Below are 18,645 nucleotides of genomic sequence, written 5' to 3' on the forward strand. Positions count from 1 at the left end.
CTGACTTGGCATACTAAATGGACACAGGGGAATAGGTCAGAGGGTAATGCAAGGAGGAACCAGCCTGGCACATATTCATGTCATTTAAGAATCTCCCAATCGTGTATCTTGTCCAAGGGCTCCTGCCCTTGCCACGCATGAACAGACTTGTCCCCACAATCACTTCAGTTGAGGGTATCCCTGCCCATGGCAGATAGGTTGGAGTACATGATCTCTAAGGTCCTTTCCAACCTAAGCCAACCAGATTCTATGTACTCCAGTTCTCTGCTTCTCAAGCACAGAGTGGAAAATAAGGAGCTAATAACAGGTGATCTACAGAAAGCTAAAACCTCTCAGCAGAGGCCAAGAACATTTAAGCTTTCCTGCTGTAAACTGGACCAGGCTCAGCTTCCTGACACAAGTATCTAAAGAGGAGTAAGGCATGGCAGCATCACAGCACTCACAAACAATTCACCATGTGTTCACAGTGAAGTAGCTGAAGCCACTTTCTATTCTTCACCTTGATCTATATGCCATATTTCTGAGGATCATAAATCCCAGTTTGAGAAGCACTATGCTAGTAACAGGACAGACTCATTAACAGATAGCACATAATAGGAAGTGGTGTATTTCAACCTTCTATTCCCTTGTCACATCAAAAGAAACTAGCTAAATATTTCATGTCCTAAACAAAATTTTCATACTAAAAATAGAGTCCTCACACAATTCTGGTTTTCTAAAGGTAACAAACGTCTTCACTGCAGATAACTATAAATCTGAAGAAAGGTGCAACCACAGCACAGACAGGCAAACAGATGCCTTTCATCCAACTACCATAAGGAGGGAAGACAGATACACATTCTGCAAACAGCTGTGCTGGCAGAAAACATTATTGAACCATGTGCTCATCACTCTTCTACTAGGAGATACCTTGCTTAAATATATGTCAAAACATGCAGAATTAACTTAAACAGTTTCAGTAGTGAGCCTTTCTACACTACTTTATTTTTAATGAAGTTAGGGAGTACACATAGATCTGTTACCAAACATAGAACAGCCACAATGAACGGCTACAGGAACGCTGAAGAGAGTACCACACACCACTGGCAAAGGCAAACAAAATGATAAATTCAGTGCTTAAGTTTGAGAACAGGCTAGGACACAGTGCACCAGCCCACTGGAAATCACTTTTAAGTAGTCTTGTTACTAGTTTGTACTATCCCTTTGCTGTAGTCATGCAATCTGCATTAACGAAGTAACATTTGAATACCATATATATAATTCTGCTCGCACTTTGTTACACACAGACTGGATGATCACATCAAAGTTTTCTTTGTGGGGAGAAAAAAGTTATCAGCACATTTACATATATTTAGCTTTGAAATTTATTCAGTGTTTAGTGACAAACAGGGGAAAAAAAATATTTCCCACTGTAGAAGTACCTGAAAGTAAAATGGAAACACTAGACAGGATCTTCAAAAGCGCGTGCCTGACTTAAAAGAACAAGTCCCCTTGAAGCACAAGAGGATTAATGTCCTGGAATCAGACACTTTAAAAATACCATCTTATTTGTAGAACCTGACGTACAAGTTACTGCCCAGCCAATTAGCTCCTATTATTGATTACCCAGCAGCTTACTTGATATAGCAACCTTTGCTTTGCATGCCACCCAGTCTTTTGTCCCATTTTCTGAAGACCTGCCAAAGAGAAGAAAAATGAGGAGATCAGTGCACTTACAACTTTTAAAACTCAATCTTTTATACATTAAAAACTGTCAGGATTTTTATATTATAACTAGTTTCAAATGTTTTTCTCGAAAGTTAAATTTGGTATCTCTGGTTTAAGACATGAGTCATTAGATTCCTGCGGATAATCTGGAAGGAAGGTACACCATCAATTTTCTTAATTCTCTAAAAGATTTTACTCCAAAGCTTATTTAACCTGGGTATTAAAAGACAAGTAGCTTCATCTTCCTTGTCTCTTCCAGTTCTAACAGGACTAAATACACTATCAACTGTACTCCTTCTACATACAGCAATGAATATGCAACTTAATTACTGGTTCTCTTACTGGTTAGAGACTTGACTCCTCCTCTCTTAATGGACACTAATTACAAAACGTTGCATTGTTAATGATCCAAGGGCTAGAACACCTCTGCTGTGAGGACAGCCTGAGGGATCTGGGGGTGTTCAGCCTGGAGAAGACTCCAGGGGGACCTTAGAACTGCCTTCCAGTACCTGAAGGGATCCTACAGGAAGGCTGCAGAGGGACTTTTCATAAGGGTGTCTAGCAACAGGACAAGGGAGAATGGTTTGAAGCTGAGGGAGAGTAGGTTTCAACTGGATCTTAGGAAGAAGTTCTTCAGTATGAGGGTGGTGTGACCCTGGAATAGGCTGCGCAGGGAGGTTGTGAATGTCTCCTCCCTGGAGGATGTTCAAGGCCAGGCTGGTGGAGGCCTTGAGCAGACAAGTGTAATTGAGGGGCGTTCCTGCCCATGGCAGGATGTTGGAGTAGATGATCTCTAAGGTCTCTTCCAACCTAAGCCATTCTAGGATTCTATGATAATATTGTGATTTTACACGCAGACAGACCATTTGCTAAACAGCCAAAGTCATCTTCAAACTGAATCAAAACAGTCTCTAGATACTGAGCAACAACAGAATGTTCTCCTTATATCTGCCACTGTCCCTAATCAAATAAGAGCCAAATGAAAATTTCTAGCTGCTGCCAACATCCTGACTTCCAGTGGCAGTCAGAGTATCTTCAGAACTCACAGATTACAGATCTATGTAATAATAGGGACAAAATTCACTTGAAAACCCCAGAATTTTCTCTCTCACTCATCATCATTTTATCTGGATTAAGCTTTAACCAACACTGAAAATACTGAAAAAAGAACTGCAAATGCACTATCACCTATCAAAGATATAATCTAAATGGTAATGCTATGATTCTATAGCATGCATCTCTTTCTAATGACCTCCACTGACATTTCAAAGGGTCCCTTAAGAGAGAACCCAAAGCAATGCATGATAAGACATAAATCAAGTAAACACCACAGCTGACTATGACTATAAGAAAACAATACAGCTCTTCAGGTGTATCTTCAAATCTCTCTGCCCTCTGATGGACATATGCCATCACTATTCTCCAGTCACTAACATCAAAGACCATGAGTTAAGTAAATCAGCATATATACATACTTGATTTTATTGCATCCTTAAAAACTCTAATAAAATATGAATCATTGTAAATGTGTTCATTTTAGTAGAAAGGATCAATACAACTGCAATGACTACAGAATACTACACATTGTGTTAGTTTTCAGAATCAGCTTTTGCAATAGTAACTGATATAGTCAGAAAATGCAGCTCTTCAATGAACTTGTCCTATAAGACCATGCTTCTGAAAGCAAAAGTAGCAGGAATGCTCCCTACAGGTACAACTAACTGGACCTAAGCATGTATTCAAAGAGTTTCTATGCTAAAGTGCAATATAGCATTTCATTAAAGTAACAACCTGAGAGCAATAGATTGACACGGCAACCAAATGTTCCATTAGGCACAAAAAATATAGCATTATTCAGGTAAGCTACCTATATTTTAGCTCGTTCAAGAGTTACAATGTGAGAATACTTTCAGCTAAACTGAATTTTCTCCATGTCTATTGTCGTCTTTATTACTTTGCTGTAGTTATCAGAAGTGGCCGGCAGAGGGTACCAATTAACCATGATGATCCCATCATTAAAGAGACCTTAAGAATGGAAGAATGAAAAACAGAAATAGGTGTATTCTGACTTGGAGAGTTTTGTTTTGTGCCTTCAGACTTGGTTAAATACTTTTTTTGTATACTAAAGGAAATCAAGAAAAATGTTTATTATATTGCCTGATATTCATATATATCCAAATAGTAAAAATCTACCCATAAAAATCTGACTTCTATTTAATTTTCTAAAATAAAAAGGAGATGCTCCAATAACATTATAAAGTAATGCTTTAAAGCAGCAATAGAGCACATCTGTATGGGGGAAGGGTTTAAATCCACCTTCCTAGATGGGCTACTAAGAATCCACACAGGCAAAAGCCCACTTCACAATGCTCTAGTTGAATTTGATCTGTAACTCACCGTTCTGCAGATCTGCATGAAATCGACTCTTCCTTTTGGCTCTGAAGCTCTGCCTTGTATGCAAGTATACGAGCATTACAAACCAACAGGTTTTTAACTGCTTGCAAGAGCTGGTCTTTTTGTGTGCTCACTGCAAGTAGTTTGCAGATGCCTTCTCGCATGCGGATTTCAAAGTTAATTTTCTCTTGGATGTCACATTCCTAGACATGGGGGGGAAAAAAATACCAAAACAACCTGAAAAAAACCAAATGACTAAACAAAAAGCCAAATAATATCTTGCCTTTTTCATGAGCTCTGCTTATTTCACAGTGGGACTAGAAAATCCTAGGCTTTAACTATATGTTGCCATTACCTGGTTACTAAATGTAAAATGAGTTCTCTCCTCAGGAACAAGAGAAAAACACAAGATGTAACAGATTCACTATATCCATTATACAAGTAAACTCCAAACAAGGCAGTAACATCAACTCATCATAGCATCTGAAAGTTACTAAAAATTTAGGTGCGTCATTGTGTCATTCATACAATAGTAAGATATGGCCCCCTCATATGGTCACTCAAGAGGCCTAACTGAACAAAGCTTAAAAATTCACTTGCCAGAAAGTTTACAGCTAACTCCACCCAAATAAACTCTAAACTCAGGAAAGTAACTGAAATACTTGAAAACAGAAATTCAATTACATTACTTCTTTGGCTATCTTTAAAAAATGGTTTAAAAGAAAGTTTTGTTCACTTCTGACACCTACCTACTATCAGCCTTCCAGTACCTAAAGGGGGCCTACAAGAAGGCTGCAGAGGGACTGTTTACAAAGGCCTGCAGTGAAAGGACAAGGGGTAATGGTTTGAAACTAGAAGAGATTTACATTGAATGTTAGGAACAAGTTCTTTACCATGAGGGTGATGGATACACAGCAACAAGTTGTCCCAGGAGGTAGTTGAGGCCCCATCCCTGGAGACACTCAAGGTCAGGCTCAACAAGGTCCTGAGCAACCTGATCTAGTGGAGGATGTCTCTGCTTTCTGCAGCGGGATTGGCCTAGATGACCTTCGGAGGTTCCTTCCAACCCAAACCATTCTATTATTCTATGAAACCCAGATAACCCCGGGGGGGGGGGGAAAGGAAGAAAAAAAAGAGAATATCCTAATACTTTACTATTACAAGCCATGAACTTGGAAGTCAGACAGCTGTGGTGGCTTCAACACTGCACAAGGATCATGCCCAGCCTGATGGAATTATAAAAAATTCTGGGAAGTCAGCTTTTTCCTACCTACTTCAGACAAAACATGTGTTCAAAAATGTGTATGATTCCTCACTTGACTTCAAAGAAGTCAATCTTTGCCAAGCCAGAAGATAATTAAGGTGAAGATCATAGACAGTTTGCTGTCTCCCAGGGGTTTGCTAGGTGCCACTGACTGATACGTATTCTATTGTTATGTGGCCATCCCTGACATGTATTTCTGACATGTAAAAACCAGTGTTGTCCCTGGTTGCAGGGTTGTATTGCAAACACATACTGCAAGTGGGTGATGACTGACGTTTCTCAAACAAGAGTGTCCAAGTTACTTCCGGAATTAAAAACATCATGCCATTTTCTGTTTTATAGTCCATCTGAACTCAAAACAAGTGTTTTGGGGATGGATCAATAAACAATTGAGTGAAATTCATGGTACAATAATTTGAATTTACAAGTTTGGTATTTCTGCTGGTAGAAAAGTACTGGCAATGGCCCTCCCTTGAGCCTCTAAGCAGCATATAAAGAAGAGGGAGATAATTTCTCCACAACTAAAGTACCTGAGAAATCCAGAATGCATGAAAGGGGTAATGAGGATAGTTTTCTTCTTTACTTGGGGCTCATTCTGTCATTAGCTACCTTTGCCATGAGGAAGCAGTCACAAGAGGCAGGTGGAAGCTCAGCACACAGCCACCATCTATTCCTTCCCATCTTTCCAGGAGTAGGTTTTATTGTTTCTAAAGACCTCACACCATAAAATAAAAGACATGTAAAGTTTCCACTACTGTTCCATCTGCTTAGAGATCATTCTTCTTCCCAAACCACCCTTCTTTGTTGCCCTAGAGGAAAAGTAGCTTCAGTCCATAAGCCACTCCCAGCACAGCAACTCGGTCAAGTTGCAGTAGTGATCTACACAGCATCTGAAATGGAGCTCAGGCACCTCAGAACACTATTATTCAAACCCCAGAGGCTATCAGATTCCTTCAGCAGTATAAGATTCTCATTCTATTTTCCTCCTCTTCTACAACCACATTCTTGCTAAAAGAAGACCTAGATACATACAAAAGGTTCTTCTGCCCCATGTGAAGAGCCAGAAAGTCACTATGCTCATGTATGGAAACTTAGTCTCATTTTCCTCAGGTCGTAAAGGAGGTGAGTCACCCTCCCAAGGTGATAAAAACTCCAAGCTTGTGTGATCAGGCAAACCAGGGCCGGGGGAAACAAAACTGCGTTCTACTGAATTTGCCAGTGTTTAAGAACACAGGCGATGACTAGACACCAATGTGGAGGAGGACACTAACAAGGCACAGAGGACTCTCCAGAAAATAAAAGCTCTCAACCTGAGGCCCCATGAGAAATGTTTAGAACATGCACAGGCTACTATAACACAGGCTTTTTGGCACCAGTGAGTTACTTAGTGGTGAACAGCTTCCAAAGCTCCTATCAGGCATGTTTTCCATAGATGTTCCACTGGCATTCCCTACAGTGGATATACAAAGGCCTGGGACCCAGTACACCACACACTACCCCAGTTTTCCCATCCAGGGATTTGCTTTCTAAAATTTCAACCACAACCAGTGCAGGATAAAGCAGCACACCAACATCCCCAGCACCTGCTTCTCTATCCATGTTTTCTCCTCTCCCTGAAGGCAAGAAAAAGCAAATAGCTTTCATCAATCATCCTTTATTCTGAATCAAATTTTACACAGCTATGAAGAGCTAAGCAAGACCTACACCTGCCCCTAAGAAATAACTACTTATTCTTTGAACCTAAACTAATATAGCAGCTGTTACAAAGCTGAATTTCATCTCAGAAGAGTGAAACAGTACTTCCCCTTAGCATTAGGGTAAGGAGAGGAAATAAACTTTCCTAGTTTGAAGCACTTGCGTATATTCATATCAGGGCTTTCACAACTACACAAAGGATTCAGTTTGATGCTATGCCTCAGCCAGGCTCACATGAAATATTCTGGACTAGCATTAAATGGCTGCTGAGTCCAGCTTAAATAATCACTGTATAAAACTCATCTGAAGGAGTGATTTAACAGCCTGATTTGGAACGTATACAGTTCTTCATGTCTACCAAAAAAAATTGGTCAGCTTCTTTCCTCCCCCCAGTACCTTCTAAAAATACAAACACAGCATCTGGACTTGAAGGAATGACACAGCACTGTTTTGCCATATGGTGTCTACTAACGCACTGTTTCCATTGTGGTCTCCATCCTTCCTGCACCAGTGGCAGTGTAACCCAGGCAGGATTACAAACAGCTGCTGAGGTTTTCAGCCTCACACTCAGGAACTGCCTAAACAATCCCTTCAGAAAGTCTTTCTATTCCCCACCCAATTATCCCTGGAACATAAGAATTTTTAAAAGATTTCTAGTTTTATACAGGTGATAGAGTCACAACAGACAAAAAAAAAACCCCAACAGTCCAACTATAGCAGCAAAGAAAAATGACAGACACTGCTGAGGGTAGAACAGATGGAAGTTTTACTTTAACTGATATTTTAAATACAGGCTTTCAGAAGTTTATTCCTAGGTACATTTCCAATCTATTACTGCATCTAAACCCCACAGGCCTACTTGCATGTACAGTAAACCTGTAGTCAGGCAGAGAGTATAGTTGTAAAACAGAGGCTGCGAGGTCAAGACTGGGGGCTTCTCTAGCTAAGTACAGGGAGAATGGTTTGCTGCAGCTGATGGCAGCAGCTTTACAGAGACAGCTGAATTCGACTAGTCCAGGGGTTTAAGTGATTCAAGGTTTACACAAACCTCATTAAAAGACGAAGGGAAAAAATAAAAAAATCAACGGCTAAAAGATTGAAGAGCTAGAAAGAATCAGGTTCACGCTCTATGACACTGTGCAGGGAGCTCAGCTATGGGAGCACCGTCACCTTTGCGCGGGCAGCTGGGTGGCTGGACCCGGTTTCCTCCCACAGCGCGGCCGGCAGACTGCCCTGCCGCTGAACCGAACCGGGCCGGCTCCGGCACGGTAAGCAGCGGGCTGCCGCGGGATCCATTCCCCACCTCCACGGGCACTTCGCATGCGGAACAGACCGCCGAGCTCAGGGTCAGTGCAGGCTCCCACCCGCCGAGGATCACCTGCAGCCGGGCAGCGCTCGGCACACTGCCCCCGAGCAGCTGCAGAATCCTGCCCGCTCGTAGCAAGAGCGGCCGTCAACGGCGGACACCTGCACTGGGTTGCAAGCGGCCGCATTCCCCGCGGCCGCCTCTACCCCACACCGCCTCCCCATCCGCCCGCGGCTCACCGGCTCCGGGCCACCGTCGCCCGGCACGGGCCGCGGCCGCATCCTCCTCAGGTGCGCCACCGTTTTTTTGAACGGAAATTTTTCCCGCCCCCAGCAACGGCCGCCGCGGCTCCGCCCAATGCCCGCCCCTCTCAGGGCTCGGGAACGCCCGCGGCCTTCGGTCGGGCTGGGGCACGGCGGCTTGTGGCGGTGGGAGAGGGGGAGAGAGGCAGCTGTCCTGCTCGTCACTGAAGCCTGCGGATGGCTGTGCAGAAGTGCGGCATTAGCTGCTACTGGCAGCATTATTAACTCCACATTAACTGGCTAGAATAACGAGTGTTGAATCATAACGGCCAACACCTTTCATGGCTCCCGGTTCCTTTGTTCCCCTTCATTTCTTTTCCCGCGGGGGGCCGATGCCTTTCTCTATGATGCCCACGGTCCACAGGAGCTGGAGCAGAGGCCCGGAGCCCTCTTCCAAGGGCTGCACATTGCACACGGCTGTTCAGAAGCACAGCAACCATCTTTAATAATGTCCTGGGATTTCTGTGGTTCCTTTACTTGCACATCTTTAATACGATGGTACTGCAATACCTGTGCTAGCTATTGTGAAAAATAAACTACTATGCAAGAGCCGTGCTAGCAGCATGCATTGTGAAAAATAAACTGTTATGTATTAAAATTAAACGACACTAATTATTCTTTGGATTGACCTGAGAAGAACTTGAGCCATCTCTCTGCTGCTGATAGTTTTGCAGCTCTGGTTGTCCTCATCAGATCCAACAAATGAGCCAAAATAGTGCCTCCCATCCATCCCTCATCCCTGATTTCTTGGCTTTTCTCTCTGAATTCTTTCTCTGCAGGTGATGGTCACAAGCACAGATCCTCATTGCTTTGCACATGCTTGTCAACATTTGAAAGAAGTAAAATGTGCTGGAAGGAGTGAGATTATATACAGTGTTGCTAACAGCTTTCTACAGAAGACAGAAGTCTCCTGGCTAACATATGCTTATTTAAAATATAAGAAAATGCAGTTAGAAAAGCCTTGTTGCTTCATCAGGATTTCATATAGGTGCTTGGCTCCTGCTATTTACAACTTGGGCACAAATGCAGGGGATTTGCCTTCAAGAAAAATCATGAACTTCTGCACCAAAGTGGTGCTTTCCTCGGTGGAAAGCAGAGCCCTGCTTCCCTCCAAAGTTGTCAAGTCTCACTTTAAGGCAGAGACAGCAGTGGGAGTTGTTCAGCAGTTCCTGCCTCCATCTTAGGCCATGCTCCCGAGGCATGTAGATATTTATGAAATACCTTCAAAACCATCCTGAAAGCTTCTGCGTACCGTTGTCAGGACACATGCCACAACTGGCAAGCCTCGCCCTACATTACATGTCTATAGACTCAGTTTCTTCTCAGACTTAGATATTGCCTTCCATTCTGTAGTTACTACCACTTTCTCAAAAGAAGTCTTTCTACACTACATCCAGTGGAGAAATCCAATCAGAGAATCAAGGTGCAATCCTTACAAGCTGCATATGGACAAATGAGACATCTTGCTTCACAATAAGGCACATGTCTTAAGCTGTGGTCTGGCTGCTCCTGAATCAGTTGGGGATGGGACTAGAGCCTCAAAAATCTCAAAGTACTTTTCTAGACTACAGAGAAAACTAGAAACAGGAATATTCCTGGAACTGCAACCAAACAAGTGGAAGTCTCAACTGAATTGCATTATCATTGAACCAATGACCAAAGTAAGTGAGGAGGAGATCCAGGCTCAACAAATGTCAATGGCTGAAGCTCTTTGATGAAAATGGCAGCCTAACCATAGACATAAACAAACAAGGAAAGAATCATTGTCATTCTGCCACATTAAAACTCATTCACCAGCTCACGAGATAGTGTGCTACCACAGAAAACCAATACAATGGGTCACCAAGAGACACTGAAATAGTTTCCACCCAACATCATCCTAAGCAGTTCAGCACCCTAGAACAAATTCACTGTTTCAGGTTTTCCAGAAGCATCCCCTGTGGCCTGTGGCACTACCAAGAACAGCTGTTTCAGGTGTGCACCAAAAGGGGTTTGTCAGAAGCTAGGGTGGCTACGCAGGTGTGATAAAAATCACTGCAAAAGGACAGGTTATGCCCCAACCTATTTCAGGCAATCCCCATCTCTAAAGCCATTTTTGCTTGTGGTGTAGACAGCTCCCAGGAATCTGTGGCAGCTTTCCAAGAATTTTAGATGCTAATTAGCATGGGTTTGCAGTACAGTCTGTTCAGCAAATCCTAGTCTTATTAAGTCCCAGAATGTGACTACTAATACAGAGCCCATGCCTGCAGCCCTTAGATGTTCCTACTGACATTGACTTGAATTGGAACCCTTAAGAAATCAGTGGGAGTTAAATGTGTAGACTCAGCCCTAATTAACATGAAGAGTATCTTCTCAAACTCAGTATATATCTGCTCTTGAGCTGGTTGAAATGCCCAGTTTTTCCACTACATTAGAAACATGTTACTGCAAAGTCTGGCTTGTCATGCTCTTGCACCTGCTTCTGCTTTGGTTCTCTTTCCATGCACCTCCCAGAGATGTTAATTTTTTTCTTTATAAAATCAAGCTTCATAATTCAGTTGCCCTGTCAGATGCTTAATTAAAAAAAAAAATAAAAAAATAAAAAAATTTCACTGAACTTCCAGTCCTTTCTCTTAAGGGAATATGAGACTGAGGCTTTAAACAGCATTTCTGCAGGTGGTATGTGAGATGAGATGTTCTCTCCACGCTCCGAGCCTCATTGAAACTACGCTGTCCTGTGTTGCAGCATGCATACCAACTTGAAGAAGGCTTTATGCCATCTACATTTTCCAGAGATTCAGGATTCAGCTAGCAACTATTCTGATCCCTAATTTAAGAGTAATCCCAGCACACAGCTACAATTAAAATAAAAAAAAAAAAGAAAGAAAGAAAAAAAATGAAGCACTGTAACTGTTTTCTTCTCCAGACAAGGCTCCACTGAAGAGCAAAGAAAGCTAAGGCACAACCCACAAAACAAGAAAAATCCTGCCGAGTCACTGCTGCACTAATGCAGAGGAGCCAGAATAGGGTAGGGTGAACTGTACAGGGGATCTGTATCCAACCTTCAGTTTCTTAAGTGAAACATTTTTTTTTCAGATGAATCACACCTTCACATCATCCTTTTATTTGCCACTGTATTTGCATTGCAAAGCATTTGGCTTCCTTGTAGTATTAGGAAGACTAGATAGCAGAGGAAAGCTCGTTGTCTATCTAAATCATTCTTCTGCTGAGTGTTACATCAGCATATTATTTTAAATGCTAGGCCCATCATTTTGGTTTAGCAGGTACAAAATGTCTACACCTACTCTTGACAGCACTGCAATATTTTTCTTAATTTCTTAGTTCCCACAGCTTGCTACACCTACTCCTTGAATATCATCAGAGCATGCCAGTAGAAATCTATTCAATTCCTATTCAGATTTATCCTAAATGGAAATATACAAAGGTCTGTACTGGTCGTATGGGGAAGAGTTATCAAGACTTTTTTATAACTGGCTTCTACTTATTTCATTTTAAACTGAAAAACAAACTGTAGCCATTGATTGCACTGATGTTGATTACCATGACATGAGATCATTATAGGTTGGTTAAAAGGGCAAAGACTATGGAATCTAGAGTGTTTCCCTGACCTCTTACTGAATCCAAGGTTAAGTTAAAAGACAAAATTATTAGCCTTGGTAGCTCATCATTCCAACCTGCTGAGGTCAGTTTTAGTCTTTCCATTCACTTAGCTGAGCAGAAGGTCAATATTCGGTTCTGCAAAACAAATTAAATACTTTACTGTCATGCACTTCTGCATCAGTTTTGATTGGATAAGGTGAAAATTAATCATCTGGCCAACAACAGTAAGCTGAAGCCTAACCCTATCAAGATGAAAGCAACAGTAAGAGAAAACTTGTATGTTCTATTTTACATGACTGAGCAGTATGAAGTTAGTTATGGAGTCAGTCACTGAAGACGTCATCCTAAAACATGAAGGTGCCTAAAATAAATAGGATGGATCATCCTTCCCTTTCTGTGATAATTAGACACAGAGACCAGAACACCTTACAATAAACTCTTATAATTTTAAGTGTTCTCAGATTAATTTTACCCTTAGAGTTTGCTCAACTGCTCAAGGACTTTTAAGATTCTGCAGTCTTCTTTGAACTGTTCTAATGCTCCAAATGGCACCGAGGCTACCTCTCTGTGCAATGGTATTAATACAACACTGACATCAGGTGCTTTTTCTTAGTTATTTTATAGTCCTGTAGGATTTCTAAAAAGAAATTATAAAAGGCAGGAAAAACAAAAGGAATTATTTTTCCTTTTCCCAGATAGGAGTCTAGAAATTGGCTCCTCCCTGTAGTCCTGATGTCAACCCTCTCTTGAAATGTCTTCAGGTTTAATTACTGTAGCCTCTTTAAATCACCATACACAAGATAAATGCACTCTAAATACATAACAGAAATACTAAGCTACAAAATCCATCCCCATGTGAATTGGAAAAACAATTTCTGAGATCAAACCTGAAAACCTTAAAAATTAACTCAAACACTACATGACTTTAAACTGCAGTTTCATGTCTTGAAGTTGCTCATCCACAAGACGAGTTATGAAGTGTGATTAACTGAAGTAGCCAGTCACATGTTACTGTTTCTATTTGGCAAATTAGGGACATAGGTTTGAAGCCCATTACTCTGCTCTTGTGAGACCCCACCTCAAATACTGCATCCAGTTCTGTCCCTTTATAAGGACACAGAGCTATTGGAGTGAGTCCAAAGGAGGGACACAAAGATGGTCCAAAGGCTGGAACACTTCTGCTATGAGGATAGGCTGAGGGAGCTAGGCTTGTTCAGCCTAGAGAAGAGAATACTCTGGGGGGACCTTAGAGCTGCCCTCCAATACCTGAAGGGATCCTACAGGAAGGCTGCAGAGAGACTTTTCATAATGGTGTCTAGCAATAGGACAAGGGAGAATGGTTTGAAGCTGAGGGAGAGTAGGTTTAGACTGGACCTCAGGAAGAAGTTCTTCAGTACAAGGGTGGTGAGACTCTATTACGTAATAGACTGCCTGCCCAGAGAGATCGTGGATGCCTCCTCCCTGGGAGTGTTCAAGGCCGGGTTGGATGAGGCCTTGAGCAGACAAATAGTTGAGAGGTGTCCCTGCCCATGGGAGGGAGGTTGGAGTTGAGGATGTCTAAGGTCTCTCCCAAACTAAGACATCCTAGGATTCTATGAATCTTGAAAGATCCCCAACGCAACAAAGCAAAAAGCATTTGCCACAGCACAGCAAATAATGGGACTGTGCTTAGGGATCTAAAAGTGTTCCTGGGAATAAGTCCAATGTCAGAGACTACACCTTTTATCTAGGTGATGATTTTTTGCTGAATCACCCCAGTGTTGGATCAAAATTGCACCTTCATACATCAGACAGGAACTAAAATGTATTTTTGCTACGGTAGAATGATCTAAGAAGAGAAACTTGCTTCAAAGGACACTATACCCTGAAAAGGCCCTAGAGCTGAGGAGATGGGCAGAATATCTTCAAGTTCAACCCAGTTTCACTGTAGCAAACCAGTCCAGGTTTGTTTTTTCCCCCTTGAAGTAAGGGCTACACCTCTGTTCTCCTCAATGTGAGATAGAAACATTCCTTGACAATTATGATAGTATTTTTTCCTTAATAAGATGACCCATTTTTACACACTATTATGAAAAAGCAGGTGCTGAGTAGCAAAGATGAGTAACAGTTTACTTGAGGTTGGTTTGTCAGAGATTTCTATTGTCCTTCTAACTATTTCATGGCCTGTTAAATGAGCTGAGACAACACTTCATGCCACTCTTAGCATCTAAAATTATAGATTATGGTAACAATAGAGAGCACCTCCTGTTTTTACAGAGAATTTAATCTGGAAGAATAAAAACACCTAGTTCTGCCTGGATGCATGCACGACTTACACACATGCACATATTTATTTGTTTATTTTTAAAACCAATTTGAGTTCTAGGAAGCTGTTTCTAGCACTTGATTCTAACCGTCTGTTTGTACAGTGTCATCAAAATGTAATCAGGCTCTCTAAAGAAAACCAAAGAGCAAGTAAATTTTTCATAACAGGTTCTCTAAACAAACCCAGAGTGGAAGTTATCCAAGTCTGGTCTGGAACAGAGAGGAACACCTTTTTAAAGATAATTCCCAAATCATTTGTGCAAACAGCATTTGTGCATTAAGGCCTGCACTAGGTAGTTTTAACCAAGTTAAAATATCTGCTTTCTCTCAGAATCATAGAATCATTTAGGTTGGCAAAGACCTTCAAGATCATCAAGTCCAACCATTAACCTTACTCTACTAAGTCCACCACTAAACCATATCCCAAAGCACTGCACCTACATGGCTTTTAAACACATCTAGGGATGGTTTAAAAAACCATCCTGTTTCAATGCCTGACAACCCTTTTCAGTGAAAACATTTTTCTGTTGTCCCATCTAAACCTTCCCTGGTGCAGTTTGAGGGCATTCCCTCTTGTTCTGTCACTAATTAATTGGAAGAAGAGACCGACACCCACCTCATGACGACCTCCCTTCAGGCGCTGTAGAGAGTGATGAGGTCTCCCCTCAGCCTCCTTTTCTTCAGAACAAACATCCCCAGTCTCAGCTGCTCCTCTCTAAGACTTGATCTCTGATCTTATTCTCTCCCTTTTCAAGAATGTCTTTCCTGACCCTGCCCAGCAGCAATCTCTGCAACACTGACCATCCTACTTACATATATAAGCATTAGATTTTGTGAGGGAAAATGTGAGCAAAAGCAAACAACTACCTAATATGAAGACCATTTTTAATTAATTTATTTCATATTGTGCACACTCACACCACAGCCTTATTTTTTTTTCTTAAATGCTCCTGCCCTGTTGTCGTCTCTTTCAGGCCTGTATCAATTTCCATCTTAAAAATACCAGCCCAGAAGGGAGTTTTGAAAGGCATGAGTGGGTTGTTGCTCCTCAGCTGCCCTTTGTGTCATTCAAAGTCCCTCTTCAAACATACATCTCTCCCCACACTTCTGGTGAGGGGCATGTTCTTTCACACACGTGTTGTTACATCTGCCTGCTACACAGACAAGGACGTGCTCCTGCTGAAGTGATTTAAATGGGTGATTGGCACCAACAGGCACTGAAGCACCCAGAACTTTGTTGGCAGCTTTCATGCAGGCAGCACATACATTCCTGATCTGAACAGGTTTTTCTCATCACTGCTCCAGGCACACAAATTTTTAGGTGTTCCTTCTAAATTATCTTACTACGTGGCATTGCTAAGTTGGTGGAGAACAACTACATCTTTGACCATTTCAGAGGTGATAAATTTCATACATAATTGGCACCGTACTGGTTTGTGTGCTGCCAACTGAATTTTACTGGAGTCGTCTTGGTAGCTGGCTTAGAAAGCCATCCATAGCAAACAGGATTCTCCGGGCTACATCTCTGAGCAATCAGATTTTTTTAAAGGGATGAATCGTTCTCTTGTTGCTAATGGTTTCCACCTGTGGGCATTTCGAAACTAAATTTATGGATCTAACCAAATAGTCTAAGTTCAGGACAAAATGTTTCAACAGAGAAGAGGAAGCTGACAATGTGCCCTAACAAATCCTGAGTGGCACAACAGCTTTCATGTAAGCCTTGGAGAGAAGCATGCCGGGAAGGCCCACCTGAGTTTAACACAGGAATTACTCAGTCTGGAGATGGGAGCAAGCCTAATCTGGATGGGATCAGTTTGGGCTCTGTTCCTCCCTGTGGGAGGATCCTTGGCTGCAAACTATATACAGTTAACAGCCATCTGGGGGCAAGAAATTTCAAGAGAAGACAGAAAGCAGCAAGCCACTATACTTTTTTTCCCTCTTCCTTTGGTGAAGACATTCTGCCAGTTTCTAGCCTTATATGGAGCTAGAAGTGCCTAGTCACACAGCCTTCAAGACCTTCTGCCTGAAAGACAGTTGTGCATGTGAAAACATCTACTTTCAGGAATCGTTTTACATTATCAATTGTTATTTATCTTTCAAATGATAAGTTCCTGTGTTTTCACTGTAGATGTGGTAAGGGCAGGAGCATGATATTTCCCAAGGACTGCACCTTTTACTTATTTCATTTTTCCAAGGATACTTATCTATTAAAATGGTGTTGCCTATTTGTTTGCTACCTGTGTATCTTTAGTTCCTTGCACCTTTTAGCCCCTGTGAATGAGATTATGCCATTGACTTCAGAGCCACCTTTTGAAAAGAGTCTGCTTGTGTGTAAAACCATTACCTGAAGCTGCTCACATGCTCATATTCAGTGCCTTCCAAGAGGTAAATATTAAAGAAAGTACATCAAGAGTAGTGCTCATTAACAGCAAAAATTAAGCTCTCCTTTGAGGAACAATGAATTTATGCCTCACTTTCTACTACAGAAGACATTGTGTTAACACAGATATTCATCACAAAATACTAGATGTAAATAAGGACCCATTTCTGCAGCAAGCTAGCACCTATGTCTCCATTAATATGTACCATTTAGACAGGAGCAGGGCTGTGGTACAATGACTTGCTTTCATGCTGGCCACATGTGCTCAGGTGAATTTCACCCTCTGTGTCTAACAAATTCGTGTCTTTGAGACATGCATGCTGCTGTGGAAGAGATAAAGGACTTTGGAATGCCTGTGCAGGCATGTTGCTTCTCTTGCCCAGTTTGATCTGTTGCTTGACTGTAAAATTAATACTGGAACATTGACAGGAAAGCTAAAACACCAGAGAGAGCCAAGGTCTTTCATCTCACTAGTGCTTAGGAAGAAGTAAGTGCTCTGTACTTTCCTTCTAAGCCTGTCCCTTTGTTGTCGATTGTGACCTCCTTCACCATACAGAAAACTTAAGTAATCCCCTTTCCAGTCATTTGGAAAACCCTATTAGATCCCCCACTTCAGTGTCCTGCCCAGTTGCAGGAACCTCCAGCCTACCAGTAATCCTCCCAGGACAGCAATATCTGATCCTCTAGACCTTTACACATCATGCAAAATAGAAAATTAACTGCTCCTGTGAATATCAGAAAAGAGGAAAGAGAAGAGACTGTGAAGGAATAGAAGCAAGTTGTCCCTAAACATCCAATAAAATATTCCTTCACAGTGCATTAAGGATGCAGGTCTGAAATGTCTTCTGTGTTCCTATGGGATAGTTGGTGTCTGCCTTAGCTGTAGTGGGTGGAGGCTTTACCCGATTAGTTTGGTGTTGATTGTTGGCACATTCTGCTTTATTTTCATGTTTTGTTCAATTAGGCTATATTTCAAAGGCACATTCCTGACAGCTCTGATGTGAGCTGCTATCACATGGCCTTTAGTGGATCTTTTGTCTATAGAAGAGATGTAACATAGCTCTCCCATACTTCCTTGCTTCTGTGAAAATTCAATTCTCTCTTCCTCAGCGTGTGTCTTATAGCAAAGCTAAATCTTTCATGTAGATGCACCAACATAACATTCCCATCCAATGGAATAATTCCCTACTTGGTATTTGCAAACAAATATAAATATACCCTGACATTATTTTCTACCACCAGAGGAACTTTAAACAGGGGTGAAAGTGATCCACCCCTGAACATGGTCACTTGCTGTGCTTTCCTTGTTATGCTAATACATCTATTCAAAGCCAAATGCAACCTCCAGAAAGAGAATACCTTTGCTTTAAAGGCAACTGGCTCTCACCTCGACAAAAGATATTGCTACAAAGTCCCCTCTGCCCCAAAGCACACACCTCAGAGATGTGGCAGAACAGGGAAAGGGCAAGCACAGCTCCACCTCTTCCCACAGGGCCTGGAACTGCTCTCCACACATACTTGGATATGGCAAAGGGATGAATTTGCCACCACAGTTAAACACTTTTCTTTGTATGTCTCTGCTTATGTAAATTAAAAACTTTGAAACCCCAATACATAGGATTAGAAATCAAAGCAACTGATTAGTTATAGGTGGCAATTTTCTGTCCTTTTATGACCTTTTTGGTCACACTTA

The 18,645-nt window shown here is 41.7% G+C and overlaps 1 protein-coding gene across 6 annotated transcripts in view; it reads right to left on the bottom strand.

Moving 5' to 3' along the window:
* Nucleotides 1-18,645, bottom strand: part of RTKN2 (rhotekin 2) — a 214,394-nt gene that overhangs the window by 31,528 nt on the left and 164,221 nt on the right. For 5 of the 6 annotated variants that reach the window (XM_068140107.1, XM_068140105.1, XM_068140106.1 and 2 more), the window contains 2 exons: nucleotides 4,105-4,304; nucleotides 1,618-1,676 (listed from right to left, as the gene is read on the bottom strand). In XM_068140107.1, coding sequence (XP_067996208.1) covers nucleotides 1,618-1,676; nucleotides 4,105-4,304 — 259 coding nt within the window. Of the gene's footprint in view, nucleotides 1-1,617; nucleotides 1,677-4,104; nucleotides 4,305-8,605; nucleotides 8,677-18,645 lie in introns of those variants that run through there. The other variant, XM_068140104.1, reaches the window with a different exon arrangement.

The sequence above is a fragment of the Melanerpes formicivorus genome, unplaced genomic scaffold (genome assembly GCF_026170545.1).
Source record: "Melanerpes formicivorus ecotype bairdi unplaced genomic scaffold, bMelFor1.0.p_v2 SCAF_6, whole genome shotgun sequence".
In the NCBI taxonomy this organism is placed as follows: Eukaryota; Metazoa; Chordata; class Aves; order Piciformes; family Picidae; genus Melanerpes; species Melanerpes formicivorus.